General features: G+C 45.0%; 1 protein-coding gene across 2 annotated transcripts in view; it reads right to left on the reverse strand.

Moving 5' to 3' along the window:
• Auts2 (activator of transcription and developmental regulator AUTS2) overlaps positions 1 to 25340 on the reverse strand; it is a 1096900-nt gene that overhangs the window by 321005 nt on the left and 750555 nt on the right. For both annotated transcript variants that reach the window (XM_029477062.1, XM_029477061.1), the window contains exon 5: positions 5291 to 5320. In XM_029477062.1, the coding sequence (XP_029332922.1) occupies positions 5291 to 5320 (30 nt within the window). The remainder of the gene's footprint in view (positions 1 to 5290; positions 5321 to 25340) is intronic.

The following is a 25340-nucleotide window of genomic DNA, read 5'->3' on the forward strand; positions in this document are numbered from 1 at the left end:
GGAGTTATAAGAACATATGACCACACTGGTATTTCTATGTGGGTGCTGGGATCTGAACTCAGATCTTCATGTTCATACACTGACTACTCTTATCCACTGAGCTGTCTCTTCAGCCCCTGGATCAGGGTGCAGCTGATTGACAAACCAAGGATGGAGACTGCACAAGCCATAATGAGGGCCTCCTCAGTTTCCAGAACATTGCTGAGGATGCACGGCCTTTAACCAGGGTAACACGTGGCCTGGCAATCAAGCGACAGGACTCTTCCATTAGAAGCACAAAGCCACACGCCTCACCTCCAGTTTGACTTTTCAGCAGTTTCAAAGTCCTTCCTGAGCCAAGTGGAGAGTGTATGTGTGTGTGGTCTATGCTGGATTAGGGAAAAAAGCCACAGTTAGGTTTCTTCCCTAATACGTGAGTTGCATCAGGACCAAGAACCACAATTAAAGAAAACCTTATCTTTGAAGACAGTAGCCCAAGATGGTCTCCAGTTAACTATGTGGCTGAGGAAGGTCTTGAACTTCTGCTCTTCTTGCCCCTACCTCCCACGAGCTGTGTCTACATGCATCTTCCACTGGACCTGGGTTATGTGATGTGGAGGACGGAACCCAGGGTTTCCCAGCATGCTAAGTAAGAGCACTGCCCACTAAGCTTTATTTCCTGACCCAGTTTCAGTGATAAAATATTACCCTAGAGCTGTAAGGGGGAAGCTGATATAATCTTTTTTATTATATTACTAACTAAAGATGTATTAAAAGTTGAAAATTAATAAATACATAAGTAAATATAACAGCAATAACAACAAGAAAATCCTGAAGGACACAGCTAAATGGGTAGGGAGGAAGGGTGCACTTGGGAGGAACTGAGGAAGTGAATATCATCAATACAGATTCTATGAGGGCCTGAGTGTGGTGGTGGACACCTTTAATCCCCACAATGGGAGGCACAAGCAAGTAGGAAGGCAGATCTCTGTGAGTTCAAGGCAAGTCTGCGTAACATAACTCTAAGACATCCAGAGCTACACATTGAGACCTTGTCTCAAATACATGAAGAACAACAATCCATTGTACCAAAGTCTCAAAGAACAAATTAAAAAAAGTGAGCAAAACTATTACCTCAGAAGCTTTGTGAACATTACCTCAGGTTAATAAAGAAATACTATCCCTGCCCCCCTTAGGCCTGAAGAAAAACTTTCCCCTGCAAATAGCAAAGGTTTGATACCTGGGAACAGCTGCCACTGGGGCAAATGGGTATCATCTATTACTTAATGGCTGCCTGCTCATTTTACAACGGCCCCATATTACTCTGATGTGTATGAATAATATGCTTAGATAAGGGGGTTGAAAGGATATGGTTTTAGAGACCTTTTAAAATCTAGCGCTTCTATCGAGAACTGAGTTCTGGGGTCCCCTGGGTCTTGTGCAGGACTCAAGGTCCTTGAGCTAGAGCACCGCTTTCCTCTTGCCCAGTGTGAGTCTTGATCCAAGTAAACAAGTTCAGTTAAACACCTAGGGAGTGCAGGCACATACCCTGTACTCTACTCTTCCAAGAGCACGGTGGTGCTATGTCACCCCATCTCCTATACCACAATACCAAGCATCACCCTGCATACAGAACGACAAGGGACAGAGCCAGGAACGAGATTAGAGATTCCTTCTGATCCGCCATCCCTTGGCTCACACAGCCAAAGAGAAGTAGGTAGGTGGAGAGATTGTGAATTTAAATCTTGACATTAATTTCATAACCAAATGAGGGGTGTTGCTTTACACAGTGAGGGTGCTGCCAGTGTTAGAGAAAAGAAAATGCAGAGCACGGGTGCAGAAACACTATTGCTTGCTGCACTGTTCTCCTGACAGCGATGCTCCTCCAGCGTGGGATTGGTGTAATTGCTTAATTTGGGTGATAAGGGGGCCAAGTGCTGCCTCTTCCTTGTTCCTCATGACAAATGAAGAGACATCCCACATCCACGATGCTAGGTTCACCGCCTACTTAATTCACCGCCCCATTTCTCCCTTCCCAGGAGTCTTCCAGGTTCTCTGCTGCGAACACGAAATGCTGTTCCTGTGGCTGAGGATGCTTGCAGTGGGGGTCTCATCGGATCCATTCCATGGGCAAGTCTGTCTCCAGCATTTCAGAACGGGCTCTGCTTTCCCAGCCCTTTCCCAGATACTTTCACATTAATTAGTAAGGGTATCATTTTATAAATTATAGCTTCGTATCCGAAGAAAGCCGAGTTTATCTTAATTCAGTCAGCTGTGTGAAATACCGTACCCTAATTTTAGACTGCCGGTTCTGTGGATCCCCACGGAGTTAGAATGACAGGTCTTCCGGAGAGAATTCCCACCATGTCCCTCCTGCAAGTCTCACTTTTGGCTACAACAGCAGCCCCGGTGGGACTTGCTGAAGGGATCCCAGGATGCTGAGTGGCATCTACACCACCATTAGCAATTCATATTTGTATTAGAACCCTCCATGCGGTGCCAGCAAGCACCCTAGTGGGCTCAGAGGCTCCAGGGAAAGGCCCAGCCATGGAGCAGGCTGACAGGGCCCCTGCAAAGCTGAAAGGATGGTGTTCAGGTTGGTGATAAACACTACCCTGTCTCAGCTGGAAAAGGAGAAGGCTGGCAGACTTAACTACACGTGGGCCAGGCAGGCGCTGGTGCAATTAGAGGCTCCTGGGTTCCTGCTGGGAACCCCCTGCAGAAACACCCATGTTAGAGCAGGGATAGCAGAGAGGGCGTAGCTCCCAGTTTCAAAAGCCTTCATGATCTTCAAGATGCAAACAAATTACAACCCAGTGCTTAAGCAGGGGATGTACCGTGCACAAAAAGACCGTGCCTTGTGCCCCCTGCCCACCAACTGATGTCTTACCCTTAGTCCTGCTTGTTTACTCTCCTCACACAACCTGGGACTCAGTTGTTCATTTTTTTGGCTTTTTGCTGCTGCTCCCAATCACCTTGATCATCCCCTTCCAATATTTCTAATGACAACAACCATGCCATTCTAGAAACAACCAGAGCCTGATGGTCTAGATTAATGATGGTGGATATCCTCAGAGACTCCGGGGCAAGGGACCTGGAGTGGAGACCAGGTCTGGGGTAGTTCCTTGAAGATTCTGGGGTATAACCAAGGCCAAGAGCCTTGACTGAGATACTACGAAAAAATAGCAAAGAGGAATTTTTAATACCTTCTCCCACTACTGCAGGCAGCTGTGTCAATATGGAATCCACTTTACTTATTTATTTGAAATAGAGGCTCCCTATGTAGGACATGCTGGTGTGAAACTTGAAATTCTGTTGCCCCAGTCTCCTAAATGTTGGCATGACAGGTATATGCATTCAGGCTTTTGAAACAAAGATGCCTGGACTATCGGGAGAGCTTGTTTGAAAGAGCTTTCTGTTCAAACATGACTTCAATGCCCAGAACACACAGGCTTAGGATCCCAGTCCTGGGCAGGCAGTGACAGGACAGTTCCTGCAGTTTGCTGGCCAGAAAACCTGGCCTTCTTAGTGAACTCTAGGCTAACAAGGGTCTATCCTAAAAATCATATAGGCAACACTTGGTAATGGCCTCTGCATGTACCTGCACACAGGTACACATGGATCCACCCGTAGAGGAAACTGCACATATACACAAGTGTGCACACAAAGACCTTGAATAAAATCAGCCCTCTTATAGAAGTGAGGCCAGCTGTTGCTTTCCTGTAGAGCTCTCAAAATGGTCAAAAGGCTGCAACATCTTCCTGGGTGCCAAAGGCGCCCCACAGAATTATGGAGGTTTTTGTCCTATGTCCATGTGACCTTGGAGCTAGCATGGGCAGCGATTGAACTTTGTATGCTGTCACGTAGCCTGACACAAGTTGGCTGTCCAAAATACGCAAGGTCCTACTTCTAAGGAGCTAAGATTCTCTCCCGGGGGTTGGAGGCAGGAAGCTCTGACTTGTCAGTTAAACAAAAGAGCAGCCCGCAGCCCCCTACCCAGTGTGTACCTCTGCTGTCATCCAACAGCCCATTACCATGTCACAGCACGGCGCACCCTTCCATAGGTCACTTTGTTTAAAATGACATGGATAATGCACATGTCAGCAAGCTGACAGTCCTGGCCGTCCTTCAGAGATAAAAACCTCCAGGCGAGAGGCTGTTCTTATCTGGGGGACACGCGCTGGTCTATCATCTAAGTCAGGCGGAGCGTGATTTCTCCAGAGAGCACTTTTTTCATTTCCTGATTTTAAGGAAATCAAATAAGCACCATTTGTCTTCATCTGAATATGCTTGACCTGCTCAGATGATGGTGTCTCGGGTTTTATAACCGGCTACATATGCTGAATTCAAATTAATGATGGTGGAGAACAGGAGCCTTCAGATCTCTCCTGGAGGCTGTGGTGGAGGCGGAGGGAGAAAGTCCCAGAGATGGATGGGGAATGATCAGGCACGCAAACCAAACCAACCGTGGGATTCTGGGGAGGATAAGCCAGCAGGAAGGAGGTGGAAATCATGGAACGGGGCACAGGGGAAGGGAGGACTGACCGATTGCTTTGGGACCATGGAGTGCACACACTCTGAGATTCAGGTAAGTTTTTAAGTTACACAAGGCATCAGTAAAAATGGAAAGACACTTGTTTGGCAGATGTCAACAGCAAGGAAGAAAAAAAAACACAACCATAAACCTTTTGCTTTAGTCAACAGAAAACCTACTTTACTGGTCCCGATTTTGATCTTCTGAAGGCTCAGAGTCTGGATTCCTTCTTCATCCACGTTGATCTGTATACACTGAGGCTGGGCCTCAGCCTTCAAGGTAGAGGGGATACCTGCTAGGGAGATTGCCCCTTCCCCAACACCCACCCACAGAAGATAGCAGAGCCCCCACCCCCAGCCCTGTCCACCCTGCCCTGTGAGGAAATTCTTAGCAGTACACCACTGACATTTCTACTAGGAAGCTATGGAAAAGTAGGAGGAAACAAGGAGGTCAGTCAAAGGCAGGTAGACATGACATTATAAATACACAGGTGGAAGTACAATCTTTCTATCATGAACCAAAAAAAAAATCAATTTCTCTTTAAAACTGTTTTTGGGGGTCTATGAAGTGAAAATCTGGTGTGACAAAAATGAGACATGAAGCAGCATGTTTCAAAGAGGAGGATGTCACAGATTTGGCACAGTATATCTTATCATTGAAAATGTCACAGTGTGACCAATAAGACAGCCTTCACAAGGGAACAGGTACCAGTAGGCATGCCACAGTGTACCCAGAGCCTTGTGGGTTGTGTTTGCAGTGGAGGGGGTGGTGTCTTACCTTCTCTTCCTGGTCGCTGTCACTGTCGCACTAGAAATGAAGACAAGAAAATAAAGGTCAATGTGGTGTTTATGCAATTTGCATCAGATACCCATCCCCCCTTCTCCGAGGCGGGGCAAATAGAGGAAAGGGGCCTTCTCTGGACTGTATATGTTCTACAGCTTCATCGCTAGACAAAAAATGAATTGCTAGATAAACAGAAAATATCTGTTCTCACATTAGTGCCCTGTTCTCAGTAAGAGACTCCACCCTCCCCTGCGTGCACACGCACACAATTTAGAAGAACCCAGGGATACCAAGCGAGGGGCTAACCCTGCCACAGGAGGAAGGGGACTCAAGATCCTTCTGAGGGTTCTAGAAAAATAAATTATTTCTACAGAAGGATGTGCTCTGCCTTCAGCTTTGGGGAGTCATTTTCTCAAATATTTTCTCAAGAAGAAAAGAAGTTTTGTTCATTGCAATCTCTTGTCAGGTCTTTTGAGAGGGAGAAGGCTCAACACCTCCGACATTGGGATGGTTAATATCAACTGTCAATTTAAAAGGATCCTGAATCCCCTTTGGTCTGTAAGGAATTCTCTAGACTGGATTAACTGAGGAGAGAAAAACCTCCCTAAATGTGGGTGGTGTCATCCTATGGATTAAGGGTCTAGACTAAAGGAAATGGAAAGGGTGAGCTGAGCATTTAAATCTCTCTGCTGTTGCTTGAGTGTGGCTGCAATATGGCTGTGGTGGTTTAAATAAGAATGCCGCCCCCTCCCCCATCTATTTGAATGCTTCATCACCAGTGAGTGGCACTATTTAGAAGGATTAGAAGGATTAGGGGGTGTGGCCTTGTTGGAGGAAGTGTGTGTGTCGGTGGGTATTGAGGTTTCAAAAGCTCATGCCAAGCCCAGTGTCATTCTCTCTCTGCCCAAGGATCAGGACACAGACCTCTCAGTCACTTCCCCAGCACCCTTTCTACTTGGGTGCTGCATGCTCCTCACCATGATGATAATGAAAGAACCTCTGAATCTGAAAGTGCATCCCACATTGAATGATTTCTCTTATAAGAGTTGCCTGGGACATGGTGTCTCTTCACAGCAATGGAACAGTGAGTGACCTTCCATCTTACACTTCTGCTGCTCTGCCTTGCCCACCATGATGGGACTGGACCCCTGAACTGTGAGCTAAAGCAAGTTCTTCCGTGAATTACTACTGTTGGATGTTTGGTCACAGCAATGGGAAGAAGGAAAACTCCTTGCAGGTGACGTGCCAAGAATAATAAGTGGTGTGATAAGCCAAATACCAGTTGTTGCTCTAGATCTGGAAGAACCAAAGAAAGGGAATTATCACCCAGTTTTGGGTTTCTTGACAGAAGCAGAAGGGAAACAAAGACCCTATGCTCTTCTAAAAACTAAGAATGTTTTGTTAACAGATCATGGGTTAAAAAATGGGGCTGGTGAGATAAGTCAGTTAGTTAAACGTTTGCTGAGCAAACACAAGGATTTTAATTTGGCTTGGTTTTCAGGACCCAGGTGAAAAAAATGAACATAGAGACACACATCTGTCATCCCAGTTCTTAGGGAAGAGGAGAAAGAGAGAGAGAGAGAGAGAGAGAGAGAGAGAGAGAGAGAGAGAGAGAGAGAGAGAGAGNAGAGAGAGAGAGAGAGAGAGAGAGAGAGAGAGAGAGAGAGAGAGAGAGAGAGAGCCCTGAAGCTTATTGGCCAAGCAGCCTAGCCTACTCAGTGAGCCCCAGATACTAGGGAAAGACTCAATAAAAAAGTTGGACAAGTCCTAAGGAAAGTCACTCAGGGTTAACCTCTGGTCTCCACACACATGAGCGTGCACACATACATATATATAATGAAGGAGTACGTTAACGATGAGAAAGTATGATAGTAGGTGTGGCTTCACTTTGTAGCCCTGGAGAGGTGCTACTGAGCTGGATAGGAGTCAATCAAGATGAGGTACAGGACATCTGAGGCAGAGCCTCAGGCTGCTCTGTGGCTCACCCAACATACTGTGCAAAGGAGATCACTTTGTATGGGTGTTGGAGAGACAGCACTCGCTAGGAGGAGAGATGGCCACAGTGGGAACAGTTTGGCAACTAGGCCACTGTCTACGCCAGAATAGTGCCTAGTTTGGGGGAGGGTGAAACAGATGGCTCAGTAGATCTGCAGTGAGAGTAGATAGGTCTTGGTAATACATGGCTAGGGAAAAGAAGTGGCAGGTGAGTCCAGGAGGGTGCCAAGGTTTTTACTGTGGCCACCTGTATATGGGAGCAGATGGAATCACCAGCAGAAACAGGAAATGAACCAGGGCTGTCTCTGCAGGACAGATAGCCACAACTCTCTTCTCAGTGAGCTCATATCTTCTAGAGTTCAAAAAGGCAATGCATTCTTTTCCTAATTTTTTTTTATGGCATTGGGTGGGCTATGAGAACCATTTTGGTCACATGAGATGTGAAGTCTACAGAGGGTCCTAGGGTAGGGAAGAGTGGGTAAAGAACGAGTCTTGGGCCTAAAAGATGGCTCAGGGAGTAAAGGCACTTGCCCCACAAGCCCAGTAGCATACTGTGATCACCACATCCAAGGGTAGAAGGAGAGAACTGATTCCTGAGAGTTGTCACCTGACCTCTACACATGCTCTATAGCACATGCATGCATGCAGGCCCACTACACCACACCATGCCGCATACAGACTCACACATACACACTCAAACACACAAACACACCGCACATAGACATACTCACACACACACACAGATACCACCCCTCACATAGACATATTCACACATATACAGATAGCTACTGACACACTCGCAGACTGTCCCCATATAGAAACACTCACAAACACACTCACATATACTCACACACACAGAAACCCCCACATAAAGACACTTACACATTTACACACAGATACTCCCCCAGACACAGTCAAACATACACAAAGACACCCACCCACACAATCACAGACACCCCCAAATACAAACACTCATACATACACTCACATATACTCACACATAGACACATCCCACATAGACATACACACACACACACAAACACCCCCACAGACATACTCACACAGACACCCATCTACATACTCACAAACTCCTACCACAGACACACACACCCCACATAGACACACTCACACATACACATAGACATCCAGCCACACATTTACATAAAAACTCCTCCCACATAGGCACACTCACACACACTCATATACCAACACATAGACACAACCCATACACAGATATGTACACACTCACATACAGTCTTATACATACTCTCATACACACCATATACGCAAGCATACAATAATAATAAAGATTAAAAAAAAAAGACTCTCAGTGGCAGGCAGGTCCTGCTTTTCGTCTTTGAGTCTGACTAGATGAGCCCATGATTTGAGCATCTGCAGCGGCCATTTTGTAGAGTGTGGTTTAAGCAATTCCAAAAGCCTCAGTGCCAAACAAGATGGAGAGGCCAATGGAAGAGAAGACTGGTTTCACTGAGCCACTGAACCCATGCCAGAATGGACTCCTGTTTTTGTTAAGAAAACAAATTACTACAGTTTCAGCTACACTCGGAGTGCTACAAAGAGATGGTAATAAAGTCTTCATCCAAATGGGGTTGTGTATGGAGACCACTGTATAGTATGGACCATTGTACCATAGTAAGTACGCTGTATTATAACCATTTAAGGACGTACATACACACACACACACACACACACACACACACACACACACACTCCAGGCTGGCTCTGAACCTGCTGCTTGAGCATGGATGGCCTTGAATTGCTGATCCTCCCATCTCTACTACCCTGGAGTGACAACTGTGAGGGCTATGATTCTACTTCTCCTTCTGCCTCCTTGCTGATCCAGCGCTATCAGAGTGAGTGACAGCAACTTCATCAAGTCCAAGGGCATCGTTTCCAACCAGGCTTCCTACATCAGTCTGCCTGCATCTGCTGTCTTTTGCCCCATCAGTGACTGGTTTCTCTATCATATCAGATGATCTGAGGAGGACAGTGTGTGAGATGAAGACCCTGAAGGTCTAGAACTATGCATGGATGTGGGGGGGACTGTGTTCTCTCAAGTATCCTTTCAAGGCTAACACAGCCTGATGGAGGAGAGTAGAGAAAAGAGGAGTCTTTTATTTTATTTTTTTCTTTTACTTTCAATTGCTGGGGGATGTAAACCCAGGGCCTTGTGTATGATGGGAAACTCTCTACAACTGAGCTACATTCCCCAGCCCAGAGTGGTGCCTTCTGTCATGCCTGCTCTTTCCCAGATGTTCACCACCATCCATATGAGGTAATGACAGTGGAGGCTGGAGCGTCACGTTTCCCTCCATCCTCCAGGGTCTATGCTCAGGAGAAGGAGTCGGAAAAGTGGGGGAAGCTCCCTCTCCCGCCCCGATCCAAACAGCGGTAAGTCTCTGCAAATGGTTATTCCTATCAAAGCATTAAGCTTCCCTGCTTTAGGAGAGTCCAGTACTAATTTCAAGGTCCACTTAATTCTGCATCAAGTAATTACTGATATACCCAGAAGCACCTTGCCTCCAGAGTTAAGCATATGGTGAGGAACTGAGACCTACTGGTATCCATTATGGAAGCCACTCGGATGCCAAGCTGATTACAAATGCTGGGGCTCCCCACGCGCCACACTCATGAGTGACAGGCCCCTCGCAAGGCCAGCCAGAGTCTGCCAAAACACTGTCTGCAGCACCAGGGGCCCACATGGTGCGCTGAGAAAACAGTTCCATTTCTGGTATTAAATTCCCATACTGACCCAGGGACTTTGCTGTGGGCTCAGCAGGAGCTCACCATCCAATTTACAGCTCCACTCTCTGGAGCCTCCAGTGCCAGCCCCTGGCAGAGAGCAATGGCGGTCAACGCCTCCAGCTCATAAATTATGCAAAGGCAATAAATGCGTTCAGCAAACAGCTCCTGACGCTTGCCCAGCCTGGCTCCTCACACACTCTGCAGGAAAAAAAAAAAAAAAAAAAAAAACAGAGAGAGAGAGAAAAAGAAAAAAAAAAAGCCAGAAGCTGGCTGCATACAAGAGGTCTATTCCACTCATAAAGGGGGTTTGTTGACAGCCCCAGATGGAAAGTGAGCTGGGGTCCTGAGCGGTCTTTCTGCCTCGCCGGCAGTGGTTTATAGGCATGCTTTATGAAAAAGGGAGGCTGTTTTATGGAGTCGGGGTGGGAAGAAGTCATGGTCTCAAATTCACATTAAATACACTGCCCAGCTTTCACACCCTGGGTTCAACCCGCTGTGGATTTTTTCAGGGCCAGATGGTTGTTGGTCTTCAAAGGTTAAAGGAAGAACTGTCTGTTTCCCCTGTCCCTAGACACCCACTCCAATTTATAAGAGTTCACGCTGAACCACCTCCTGGTTCAGGTTTATGTTCTGGAGGAGGCAGGGAGATGGAAAAGGCATGTCAGGCACAGAAACCGGTCCCAGCTGATACTCCTTCTTAAGCATTTTGACATCAGGGTCCTGTCTTGGTTTATTAGCAAACAGTTTGCCCACCAAATGGGAGCTCAAGGTGCCGGCGTTGTTCTCCATGACAAGGATTCAAAGCCCTGAGAGAGAAGTGGAAATAGTTTCCTCCATCTTAATAGCAAGAAGTGGAGGGAAAGAAGAATCGCAGTTGCTCAGGCTCAGACAGAATTTAAACCACCATATTTGATGAGTCAAACTGGAGGCCTGCAGGGAACACCATAGGCTTTGAATGCAGAAACAGGAAGAAAAAAAAAATTGAGACACAGCCTCTGCCACCCCAACATGGCTACCATTCTAATGTAACTTGCCTGTCCTTTCATAAGCTGGACGTCAAGAGTTAGAGAGGACCAAGACCTCCTGTTTCAACTACCGCACAAGAGCCTGGTGTGGTGATGCATGCTATATGCTTGCTTGCTTATCTATCTATCTATCTATCTATCTATCTATCTATCTATCTATCTATCTATCTAATTTACTCGAGACAAGGACTCATGTCTGCAGTCTGTTCCATGACCGTGGATGGACTCACGATCTTCTAGCCTTGGCCTCTCTCTAGTTTTGGGATGACTGGCCTGTGCCAGTCATTACTTTATTCATTCAATGTATGTACTGCTGGGATCAAAACCTAGAGCTTCTTGTATGCTGGGCAAATGCTCGTCCAACTGACCTACACTTGCAGTCCCTGAACGTTTTAATAAAAAATAAATTAATAGAAAAATTCACTAGGAAAACAAGCAGGGCATGGTGGTGCAGGCTTAAAATCTAAGCACGTGGGAGGGAGAAGCAGGGGCTCTTTGTGAGTTACAGACCAATGTGGTCTACATGATGAGTTTCTGGAGAGCCAAGCCTACCTAGATAGAGGTGCTGTCTCAAAAGACAAAAGCAAAACCAACATATTAAAATTTGTATTAGATTTAAGAGATAAGGTGATGCTAATGATGTCTCTGTAAGGTTCCTAATGCTTACAACAAGCCATCCTACTAATCAGTGCACACAGCTCACGGGCAAGGCTGGGTTTGAAAAGATCTATTCTAACACGTCCCTGGCTCCAGCCATACTCAGGCTGCTCTAGCCGCATCCTCATGCCCAACCATCTGTGTAGTTAGCTATACCCTCTACCTGAGAATGTCTTCTTCGAGCTTCAACTTAAATGGTCTCTTAAAACAATGCAAAGCTCCGTTTCTACCTTCTGAACAGCTACATTTTGGCTTTAGCCATGGGAGATGTCTTTCCTGAACAGTGAGGTCTTGTCTTGATGTTTTACCCCCAGACCCTGAAACACACTTGGTGTTCAATTATTTTGATAAGTTTTATGTCAAATTGACACAAGCTAGAGCCACCAGAGAGGAGGGAGCTCCACTGAGAAAATGGATTCCTAAAATCAGGCCGCAGGCAAACCTGGAGGGGCATTTTTAAAATTAGTGATTGGTGGGGGAGGCACCAGCCCATTGTAGGTGGTGCTAAACCTGGACTAAGGGTCCCGTGTACTATAAAAAAAAAGCAGGCTGAACAAGCCATAAAGAGCAAGCCAGTATGCAGCATCCATCCATGGGCTCTGCATCAGCACCTGCCTTCAGATTCCTGTCCTGTTTGAGTTTTTGTCCTAACTTCCTTTGATGACGAAAGTGATATGAACTTTTAAGCCAAATAAACTCTTTCCTTTTCAAGTTACTTTTAGTCATGGTGGTTCATCGCAGCAGGGGTAACCCTAACAATGACATATTCCAATTGTGTGTTTGATTCTAGGTGAAGTATAATTAACAAGACAGGAGATCTAAAGTGGTGTGTGTGTGTGTGTGTGTGTGTGTGTGTGGTATAGGATACAGTAATATGGCTGCAAACACTGGGAAGTTTGTTTGACTACACTTGGCAGATTCCAAGTAGGTGCATCAAAAAAGATTTATATTCATCCATCCATCTGTCCATCCATCCATCCATCCATCCATTCATTCTGTCATTTATAATTTAAAAGACCTGCATGATTGCTCAGCAGTCACTTGTTGCCAAGCCTGATGGCCTGAGTTCCATTCTGGAAATGGCATGGTAGGAGAGAACCATCTCCCCCAAAGTGTCCTCTGACGTTAACGTTGCATGCACATGCACAAGGACACACGTACACAAACACGTGTCTCCGTGCACACACAAACACGCACACAAAATGGTTAAATAAGTAAAGTCAATTAAAAAAATTCCTAGCAGCACATGGAGCACAGATGAAAATGTCTTCAATACACAAAACCCCCCAAACCCCAAAAGAATGGGCTTACGACTTTTATTTCATTTTCTCATAAGAAAGCCTGCCTCGTTTTTTATTTGGAAAATCTTGGTGTGTTTTAAGACTGTTCCGATTTTCGAATAAATGAAGGTCTGCGGCCTTGTTCGGCCTGTAGGAACCGGGGCTGGGTAGCCAGTGATGGAATACGTTCTTAAGCAGCAAGTGGCAATCATTGAATACATCACGCACAATGACATTGAGGAGGGCACTGCTCTCCATTCTGCTCAATGGACCTTGCTGGAGCAGTTATTCTGTATCTCAGATCCATTTATCATCACCACCAAAGATGTCAGTGCTGAACGCCACTTGCTGAACAAAGTTATTTTATTCTCTTTTCCGCCTAAAGGAAATGGGAGGAAAACGAGGGGGGAACTCCCCAACTTGTAAACCACACACACCATCTCAAATCAAGTACAATTTAACTTGGCCAGTGACAAAACAAATCGATTCCCCCTTTGGGCCAGGTGGTTTATCTAAGACAGTAAGGACATCCCTTACCTAAAAGCAATTTCTGAAGAAGCCACCTGAAGAAATCATGACATTTATTTCCTTCCGTTAAAAAGCCAGGAAACAGCCGTGTGGCTAAACACATCGGCTGCCAGCCTGCCCGACTCCCTACACAAGCTAAAACATGCAGCAGCCATCTTGTGCCAAAGAGCCCCTTTCCCCACTGTTTACCTAGCTGTCTCATTGGCTTTGGACTTTACATGACATTTAAAACTATTGGGGCTCTTGAAATAAAGAGCATTTTAATCCTGAAAGTGGTTTTAGGTAGGGTTTTTTTTCTTGGTGAAAAAAAAACAAAAAAAAACAAAAAAAACCCAAACCGATGGCCCCTTTACTCCCTTCTGTCTCAACAATAACTCCACAGGGGGTCAAAATAGCTCAGATACAATGAAAGGCTGATGAAAAGACATGCATGCTCTAAACCTAAGTCCAAAGAATAAAGCAACAATCCTGGGATGAGCTCATTAGGAAAGAATACACAGTCCAGTTGCTCAGGAGACAGGAGAGCATAAGCTTGTCCAAGCTTCTGGACTTTGGTACCAATACTCCTGCCTTCCTATATAGGGAGCTCTTGGGATGTGGTATTATGCATGTTGGAAATAGGCAGAGTTCAATCAACCAGTGTGGTCTGAGAAGTGTGTGTGTGTACGTGTGTGTTGTATACATGTGTGTGTGTCTCTGTGTGTACAGAGATCCATGTTTGCTATCTGCCTCTACTGCTCTTTGCTATATGTTTTGAGATAGTCTCCCACACATCTGCAGACCACCATTTCAGCTAAACCAGTTGGTCAACAAGACCCTGAGATTTGTCTCTTTGTTCTGATAGCCCCAGTAGTGGTGTTTGTCACACACTTGACTTTCCATGGTTGCTTGGGATCCGAGCTCAGGCCCTCACGCTTACAGAGCACGGCTTTACACACCAAGCCATCCATCTCATCATCTCAAGGATGTACACTTCTTGTTCTCTTTCCAGCCAGCTCGCAGACGGCCACGTGTGTTCACTTTAAAAGTACTATTCAAGGACCTACTATGGGCAGGTCCATTCTGACTAATGGCTAAAAGTGCAATTATGTTGCTTATAGAGAACAGTCCAAATCTGGGGATTTAAACCTCAGAAATTAAATTTCAACTTTGTTTTCACTTTTAAATCCAGGGATATATATATCTCATAAAATAATGTGTACCTTCCACTTAGATCATTTTGGTATTATTTTGTTTTTTGGGACTGAAAGGACAGGTGGGTGTCTCACAAATCTTCAGAGATCAGCATTTTCCACACTCGGGAAAAGAAGCTGTGTTCTTTCAGGTATAAGCTATATGTAAACTCCAAAGATAAATTTACTTAAAAACAACAAAAACAAACAAAAAAACCCCCAAAAGCAAAGCAAAACAAAACAAAACAACAACAGAATGAACAAAGTTTCCTGGTTGCCAAACTCGTAATAGCGTAGGACCTATGATCTTCCTGCTCTCTGTTTTCAACCCAGGGTCTGCTGTACCTCAGGATGGCTTTGACATATTCGTTGCTGAGGACTGCCCTTGAACTGCTGATGCTCCTGCCTCCACCTTCAGAGGGCTGGACTTATTGGCATACATAACACGCCCAGCTTCGTCAAGGCAGAAGATGGAACACAGGACTCCTGCCGACCTGTCAAGCACTCTACTGACTGCGCCACACCCCCGGCCTGGGCCCTGTGATTAGTAAATGATCTCCCCTTAGCTTAAGCAGTAGATTCTTTGCTTCCTTGCCACTGGCTTGCTGATTCCAAACTATCAATAGCATTAATCCTTGCCTGTCTGGGGACCTATTACTAATGACTTTGAGGATGGTACAGAGCAAGACTTGATGATAAGCCCACAGCAATATTAGCAGAGAGGCAGTCTTGGTTTTCTTCCCCAGCCATGCACCACGTGAGACCCCAGCAACGCCACCCTATCTCTTCTCCTTTGCCCCCATGTCTGCCTTGAGTCACACTTAGTTCCTGAAGACCTGTGCGGACTAATAATTTAGGCCAAATTTGCTGAGGAGTGAAAAGGAAGAGTATGTTACGGGTTAAAATAATACAAGAGTCTATTTTTTCCGCTGTGTTGTGATCCATAGAAATCACCCTGAGCCTTTTCCCTTTCTTCTCTGCCTGGGAAGCCAATTGCTTTGATTGCGGTGATATGAGCTAGCTAAAATGACTTGCCCTTGCTTGTGAGGCAAATGGAACATGCTAATAGAACTTATCGCATTACCCGATGCGAAAGTGCCATAGCTCATTACTTTAAGATAAAAGGATATCATTGCGGACGGCGAGCAGAATTGACTTTCTGAGGCCCGACTTGATGATGATTTAATCAACTGCTCTCTTTCACTTCTCATCTCTGTGCCTGTCGGTTTCACAGGTGCCGTTAAATGAGACACTCGGAGAGTGAGCGCAGGGAAAGAAATTGCTGTCATTACTTTTCAAGAAAGGAGGTATGCAAATTTTCGACAGAAAGATTGCGTTCATAATGGGCCTGGTAAAATACAAGGATCATGCTTGACAGGTGAGGGCAAGCCATTTGTATGCCCTTAAAGCACAGAAACCATCCTTATTTAGGAATGTGCTCCATAAGAGAAATGCGGATGAGGGCAGGGAAGAGGAGGAGGCAGAAACTGGCTAGTTTAAACCAGTCCCTGATCTAGAAACCTAGGATGGGCTGGTCCTTAAGACCTAAGACGGAGCCCCAGAGCAGATGCACGGAAACGAAGCCTGCTACTTTGTAGTGGGAACCTGAATGATAACGAGGTTTTTGAAATACCTTATTATCACGTGCCCTCTATAACCATAGTAACAGAGCTCAGGTTCAAATCCTACCTCTGCTGCATAAAGTCTAGAAGAGCCAAGAGGGAAGAGGTTTCCAACCTGTGGGTCCTGACCCCTTTGGAGATCAAATGACCTTTTCAAAGGGGTCACATATCAGATATTCGCATTGCAATGTATAATAGTAGCAAAAATACAGTTATGAAGCAGCAATAAATATAATTTTATCATGGGGGTGTGTGTATGTGTGTGTCAACACAGGACGGGGAATTATATCGAAGGGTTTCAGCATTAGCAGAGTTGAGAACCAGGGCTTTAGGCACAAGCAATTGACTTTCTAAGTTTCCTTTATCTATCAATGGGACTGTTCAGTCTCTTCCCTAAGGTTTGAAGGGCACCCAATTACTAAAATAAAATTCCCATGTACACGCATGCACATACACACACACATACAAACGACTTAGATTAGTGTTTACATATAGGAAACGGTCAATCAAGTTTAAAAAATCCTTCATCATTATCATTTTTTTTCCTTCCTCATTCCTCGTGGACCTTGGGTAGCCTTGAACTCACCGTGTAGCCGTACAGTCCTTACACTTCTGGGGCTGACTCTGTACACCACCATGCCCGCTTTGCTTGCCCTTTCCTGTACAATGGATAGCAGTGTGTGCCTGAGTGTATGCAGGCACATGAGTCAATGTCTGGTGTCCTGCTCGGTCACTCTCAGTCCTGTCCCTCTGAAATAGAGTGTCTCTCACTGAAGCTAGAGGTCACTGCTTTAAGCTATGCTGACTGGCTGTCATGATATGCCCATCCCCTACTCAATAGGATACAGGAGTATACGGCAATATGTAGCTAGGTTTCCTGTGTGCATGGGGAAACCTGAACTTGGGCCATCATACTTGTATAACAGTCACTCTTACCCAGTGAGCTAAATCCCTTCACCTCCTCTCCTCCTCTTCCCTCCCCCTTAAGTGTTTGTGAGTCAAGTGCTGCCAATCTATCTGGACCTAGTGGAGACATAACAGCATTCTTTTATTTCACAGATAAAAGTCCTCTTCTCAGCCAGTGAACAAAGTACACTAGGGTTGTCCTGAGAGCGACCCTACTCGTCAAGCTATGCCATGAAAACTGCTCAGCATCAATGCTCTGCTATGCAGATCCCCTCTCCCTCTCCCTCCCTCCCTCCCTCCCTCCCTCCATTCATTCTTCACTTCCTCCATGCTCTGTGGCACTAAACACCCATGAGCAATCTCCAACCTTGGGTAGGTAATGTCTACCCCGGGCAGAGCACCTCAGGCAGTCAGTCACCCTGTGCATTGGCCTGGGAAAGGGATGTTGCAGCAGGCAAGAACAGCTAGCCTGGCTTGATTCACCTTCAGAAAGGCCCAGTGAATATGAATGGATTAAATGACCAGGGAAGGATGAACAGAGGTGTTTTTTCATCCACTTTGACTTCAATAGGTAATTGTTCTATTTTCTCCAACACTCAAAGTAAAAAGCATCTTTCTTAAAGAGCCTGCAGCTCCGAGTTCTTTTTCCAGGGTAATGACACTGTCACAAACCATATTTTCCCTTCTTTCCACTGAGGTTGTGGGGGGGACAGAATGGAGCTCTGCCTTTATGCTAAGTGGCACCTACATGATTCAATTCTCTGCCAAATGGTTGATGTTCCCACTCAGCAACAGCAGAAGGGGGTGGGATACACAACAGCAGGGCAGCAAAGAGCGCTCTGCTTGAAGACTGGTTCCTAACAGCATCACAAAAGGATGCCTAAGATACCCTGGAAAGGAGGTTTTACCAGTCCTTCTCTTTTGTTTTTACTCCAGAATCTGGAATCGACTTGTACATCCTAGGCAAGTGCTTTATGTCACACCCCTGGCCTAGCCCCTCACTGGGGTATTCTAGGCAGGTGCTCTATCCATGAGCCATGTTCCTAGCCTCTACGTCTAAGCTACATTGTTAGCCCTCTTTACTTTTTATTTTGAGACTGGTTACACTAAGTTGCCCAGGCTGGCCTTGAACTCATGTTTCTTTCCAAGCAGACCTTGAATTAGGGTGCCTACTGCCTCAGCTTCCTGAGCATTTGGGGAAACAGGCAGAGAAGTGAAGGCTTCCTTCCAGTTGCTGAGATGGTACTTGGACCCAGTTCTGTCATCCTTGGCTCCACCCTGAGTTGTGAATCACACCACTTGCCCTTTTGCTAATCACACTGCACAAAGAAACTACTTGACATACATCCCCCGAACTGATTGCTTTGCAGAATCTAAGCTCAGGCAACTTGAAACTGAGGAATTGTAATGACTCTTAAGCCACAAACTCTAAGTAATCAGTCATATTTCTACTCCACACAAGACCATTCCTTTCTCAAGAACATTTGTATCTGGATCACAGGAAGGGCTCAGTAACCCAAAGCCGATGGAGATTCAAATTCCAACCCCCTTTTCATGAGATCGTATACATGGTGGCTACATGTTCTTAACATCATGAGGAATATCCCTGTAGAACTTGTATCTGAGGTCCATATATACTCAGAATTTCTGCAACAATTAAGAGCATGTAAAGGCAGGCAAAAAGAAACATTGTGACTTCTGTTTCTCAAATCTTTACATGAAAGATATGTCATATCACACATAGAAATGAGGAGACATAACAATTGCTCAAACATTGGGTAGAAATCCCTACCATCTTATGGAGAGGAAGCCATTAATTCTGCAAGCATGTCGTAAATCAGAAACAACAACCCGAACAGAGAAAAACAAGTAGCAAGCACAAGGATCATCCTGGTAACTCATGATTTTATTTCACTGATAAAATGTCAATAAAACAAGACCATTTAGAATTCGCTATAGCAATCCTTTATGCTCTTAGTGAACACTGTATTTGGACAAGCATACTTTTTTTTTTTTTTTTTTTTTTTTTTGAGGCAGGTTTTTTTTTGTAGCCTTGGCTGTCCTGGAACTCTGTCTGTAGACCAGGCTGGCCTTGAACTCAGAAATCCGCCTACCTCTGTCTCCCGAGTGCTGGGATTAAAGGCGTGCGCCACCAACTAATTGTTGGTGCAGGTAGGAATCCACCAATTTTGGAATGTGTCAATAGATTATGATAAGACAACCATGTGCCCTCGGGGACAGGTTGAAATGAATGCTCTCTCTTCCCCAGGAGAACTTCTCTGTGCTCTGTTTCCTCAGCTGTCAGGTTCTTGTATCTCCATAGTGATGGTCAAGTTCCCACTTTCATCCTGGCACATAATCAGCGCCCATGAGCACACACAGAAGAGTGAACTAATAAGCTATGTTCACCAGCGGATGATCCCAGAGAATGCTGCTACTTGGCAAGGTCAAGAACCAGACTGTACAGGGTTAGGGAGGGACTCCATCAGCAAAGTACTTATACACAAGGACTTATGTTTGCATCCCCAGAACTCCAGGCCATGCCTGCACATCCAAGTAGCAATGAGGCAGAGACAGGACTGACAACCCCAGGGTTTGTAAGTCAGGCAATCTAAGAAATTTGGTTAAGTGTCAGGTTCACTGAGAGACCCTGTCTCAAAGAATCATGTGGAGCACAATAGAGGATGTTGACCTCTGACCTCCACATGCCCACTCATGTGCCTGCACATACAGCACAGTGGTTCCCGCAACAGGCAGAAAGGTGCTCAAGAGTGTTGGACTACAGATGCCAATGAGAAAGGCAGGGAAGTGACTTTGAGTCATAAATTTTAATAAAATAGCACCACGTCAGTGTGTGTGTGTGTGTGTGTGTGTGTGTGTGTAGGGTGGATGTCTGATGCTGTCCTGGCTTCTTTTAACTGTTAATGTGACACAACCAAAAACAACCAGGAAGACAGTCACAACGGAGGAACCAGATGGAGCATATCTGTGGGGGACTACCTTGATTGTTAATGGAGAAGGGAAGAGCCACTGTGGGAGTGGGTGACATCACTTGGTGGGTAGGGCTGGGAACTGTATACACAGACAGCATGGGCACATTCATTTCTCTCTGCCCAGCTGTGCATGTGGGATGACTGGCTGCTTCATTTCCTGCCTTGATTTCTCTGTCCCAGTGAACTACAACCTAGGGGTGTAGTTGAATAAATCCTTTCTGTCCTAAGATGGTTTTGGTCAGGGGGGATTCATCATCACAACAGAGGTGAAAGCAGGATGGATGCCGAGTCTATTCTCTTAGAAAGACGTCGTAACCGTATTCCTGTTCATATCTGACTCCCTTCAAGCCAACCTCGGCTGGAACGGAACAGCAGAGAGGAAACACCGTGCTCTGTTACTGAGAACTTCTGAGAGTCATGGTACAACTTTCTCCCAAGTGAATTCATTTAAAACTAAGGTAACAAACAGCTTGGCTGAAGAAATACAAATATTCCTTGAGACAAACATCTATGAACACTGCTAAGTGGTTCCGGATGATCCCGTTCCTACTGGACCCCCAAAGACATGGTTTTACTTTCTTTTAGTGGAGGTAAAGCGCCTTCAATTCTGGGCCGTCTCTCGGAGTTTGTCTTATTCATAACTGGGATTTTAAATTACAATGTACTGGACAACAGTCTTTATTTTAGGAGAGCTTTAAAAACCAGCCCCCTATATCATAAATAAGAAGGGTAAGATTACCATAAATTGCCTGTAAGAAAATACAAATTGCTAAGATAAAAACACCCGCCAGTCTGCCAGTCTCGAGTTTCCTGTTTTGACATACTATATGCGGTAATTTGGTATCCACAATCTCTTATTAGAAAATGAATGTGCTAGTTTTCTGAATGCCGCAATTACAATAATTGAATTTAAAATGGGGATTGAGTTTCTCCATTTGGAGGAAAAAGAATAATTGTGTATTTCTGATTAAAATCAAAGGGACTGAAAAGAGCCTGTTAGGAATTTCAGCCTCAAGTCTTCCCCGAGTGATTCCTCTGAGTCAGGCCAAAAAAGTGGTTAGCCAGAAAAAGGAAAGAGTGGAAGGGGAAATGGACAGGACCTCAGCAGCAAGTTCCAACCCCGACCTCCTTTGCCTGCCTCCTGGCCCTCAGCCACAATGGCCCTGTGACAGGCAATCAGTGCGCCACTGCGCAGTTACATTCTAAATGGGGGCAGTGCGTGAGTTCCCCGCTGTGCCAAAAATTAAGAGTTAAAACGCAAGGAAAACAAACATCTTTTTGTGTTGAAAACACAGGTCCCTTTTTAGTCTGCCAATATTTGAGTAGGCTTTATTTTTTCTTCCCAGAACCTCTCTTCTGGGTAATGGATGAGTGGGGATAGTGGTGCGAGTGCAATTGTCTAAGGGGCTACACGGCTTTGTTTTACTGAAAAAATTACTTGAAAAGCCCCCTAGGGGTTGAGACTGTGGAAAGGAAGCAGGGAGGAACAAGAGGGCTAGCCTGATGTTTTGATGGCTTGCTGTTTAATTTTAGGGTGTCTCCTGAAACCACCATTATCTAGACACAGAGGGGAAATTTAGCTTCCTAACTCCTGTAAACATTCGCCACAACAGTTTGCCCAGAAAAATTTCAGTGAGAGATGCTCTCTCTTTATGTGGCTCACTTAATATTTCTGTTTTATTACATTTCCTCAACTCATATGGTAAAATACTATTTTATTAATTTATTCTGTGTGCATACGGCTCAATGCACATATGGAGGTCAGGTGACAACTTTTTATGAGTCAGTTATTTCCTTGCAGGGACCCAACTCTGGTCATCAGGCTAGGCAGCAAGTCACTGTATCTGCTGCGACATCTTGAATGGTAGGCGTTTCCTCATGACACTTCCTACTGCCCATCCCCCCTTCTCCTGTTTGCATTGCCTTCTGACCTCTCCCAGTCCTCCCCATTCTTCTTATATCTCATACATGTATGGATGTGTGCATGTGTGTGCACATGCCTGCTGTGAGTGCCAATGCAAGTATGCATGTCACAGCACACGCGAGGCCAACATTGTAAGGTCGGGTCTTTCTTCCTACGGTAAATTCTGGGGATGGAAGCCAAGCCATCAAGTTTGTACATCAGACCCCTTTACCTGGGGAGCCACCTCTTGGGCCATCCTTCTGTCTGATGCTTTGCTCTTTTCTTTTGATGAGATCAATAACTCTTCTAAAAACACTATTATCTAGATGGGACTCCCGAAGCCAACCACTTGCTTGCGGTCATGAAATATATGCTATATAAATATAAATACATATTTTCAAATATTCCATAGACATGGACACATACGTATTTTTTTCACCTCACCTGTTACATAAATTGCCCAGTATGGACTATTTTTTGCCTGGTTTCTCTCACTCACCACTTGGTGACTGACCACTGATTAAGTAGAAACCTCTTAGCTCCAAGGCAGAAGGCAGCCAGGGTTTACTACTCTCCCCCAGGAGCAGGGCGGATTACTAGGTCTCACTCCCTTCACAGGCTTTATTATGTACTTTAATAATCAATACCCACTTCTATGGTAGAGGGTTTATTTTGTCCCATAAATTCCGAAGGGGAGAATGATATGAAGACATCAGCCTGGATGGGCTCCACTGCTCTGTAATGTCACTGAGGAGAGAACTGGAGCAACAGATTTAAATATGAGGGGGCAACACATGACCTCTGGCTGGGTGGCAGGGATCGTAAAAGACTCAGACGAGATCTACAATGGGGCTGCTGTGTGTGTGACCCAACCAACCGGATGCTGAGAGCGAGAAACCCAACCTGAGCAGTCATAGCCTAGAAAAATTATAAGCACAGGCATGTGGGCGAGGTAAAGAGCCCCCTCTTAAAAACCTGAAACATTTCTAAACACAGCAAACAGAAAAGCAGAGGGCAGATGTTGACTTCTAGTTGACGGTACAGAGCTGGCTGTGGTTTAGGAACCAACCCTCTGTGGGTCTGGCCTCCTCTGTCCCAGGAGGCCCTTAATTCTCTCCCCTGCAACAAGGTGCCTCAGGGTTCTGAGATAATTATCACCTCAGCATCTTTTCTCCAGTGGCCCTCAGAGACTCATCCTTCCTTTCAAAAGCAAAGAGGTCAACTCAGGAAAGAGAAAATATAAATGGCTAATAAACAAATGAAGAATGGTCCACCTCACCGGTAATCAAAGAAAGGCAGATGAGGAAGAGACCTGCTGATGTCTCCCTGCCTGTGTTGTGAGGACGCTGAGACACAGTATTGGCGGAACTATGAGAGACAGTAACACATACTACAGCAGGATGTCCACTTCCTATTTGGAAGATTATTTTGTGATCAGAAGGGATTGTGATTGCAGGGAACTTTGATGTTCATCCAATCTATCTATCTATCTATCTATCTATCTATCTATCTATCTATCTATCTATCTTTTTAAAGAAAAGGACTCATTATGAACTTAGGCTGTCCTGGAACTTGCTCTGTACACCAGGCTGGTCTTGAACTCAAAGAGATCCACCTACCTCTGCTTCTCAAGTGGTGGGATTAAAGGTGTGCACCACCATGCCTGGCTAATTTTCAAACAACTTAGTTCAAATTTTCCTGTATAAGTACACACACACACACACACACACATACACACACACACACACGTTTAAGTATGAAATAGGAAAAGAACTGTATGCAAGCCTTTGTTTTGGGCGGGTGTACTGGTACCTGACTGTAATCCCAGCACTCCAGGCAGAGGCTGGAGGACTACAGTAAGGTCTGAGCCAGTTTCATCTGTATAAAAAGAGTTCTAGGCTATCCAGGTTACATAGCAAGACCCTGTCTCCAAAATCCAAAGATGGCCCAGTTGGTAAAATGCTTGCTACACACATGGATTAGGACGTGAGTCTGACCCTCTCCACCCACATGTAATAGCCAGGTATAATCGTTATGTACTTGGAATGTGGGACTCATTAGTCAGCCAGTAAAGCTCCAGGTTCAATGATAGGCTATCTCATGAAACAAGGTAAACGCTACCCAAGGAATGACATCCTCAGGTTTTCACATGAATGTACATACATATAACAACACATCCATGAACATATATGCATAAGTGCATATATATATGTATATATACATATATACACATACATACATATATATGAGTATGTGTGTATTTAAATTTTAAAAGAAAATAAGCATGTAAGAAGTTGACTTAAAATTACACTATAATACTAGAAAACAAACCAGTAGTATATTAGTTCTATGACTACTGTCAGCACACACTAAAGGCCAAGAAATATTCTAAGATATAGTTTATATATATTCCATCAGTCAGCTTTACAACATGCTCCAGCCTTCAAGCTATTGTTTTTAGCTTCCTTCTCCTCTTCTTCTTCTTCATCCTCCTCCTTTTTACACCTAAAAGTCACCCTTAAAGTCACAAAGGAACTTGCTCAGAGTTCTGTTAATGGGGACTTGGGAGTCATGGCATTGGAACCTAAGCAATTCTAAGTCTCTGCAATAACACACAGACTTCATGAACCTAAATGTCTCCACCTAGGGATCAGGTTAACATAACAGTTTTGTGCCCATTAAAATTCACAGAGACATGGCTTGGTGGGTAAAAGGCTTGCAGTATAAGTGTCAGGACTTGGGCTCAAATCTCTAGAACCTACCTGTTCTACTTGACTCTTTGTAAACATGAGCAGAATCAACTGGGAGGAGGCTTGTATTTGGCTCATCCCTCCATGCCAAGTCCACAACTGAGGGAGGTCAAGCAGGGACTCAAACAAGCAAGAATTGGATACAGAAGCCATGGAGGAATGCTGCTCACTGGCTCACGCCCTGGCTCACACACAGCTAATGTTCTTGTATAGACAAGACCCACCAGTCTAAGGAGGTGGCCACCACAGTGGGATGAACACTGCCGTATCAATCACCAATAAAAACAATCTCTGGAAGACATGGCCACAGATCGATTTGATCTGGGTAACTCCTCAGTTGAAGTTGGCTCTTCCCAGGGGGACTCTACATTATGTTAGATTGACAATAAAATACAACCATCACACCATGTAAAGCTGGCTGTGCTGTTGTGTATTTGTAATCTTATG

Source organism: Mus caroli, chromosome 5 (assembly GCF_900094665.2).
Source record: "Mus caroli chromosome 5, CAROLI_EIJ_v1.1, whole genome shotgun sequence".
In the NCBI taxonomy this organism is placed as follows: Eukaryota; Metazoa; Chordata; class Mammalia; order Rodentia; family Muridae; genus Mus; species Mus caroli.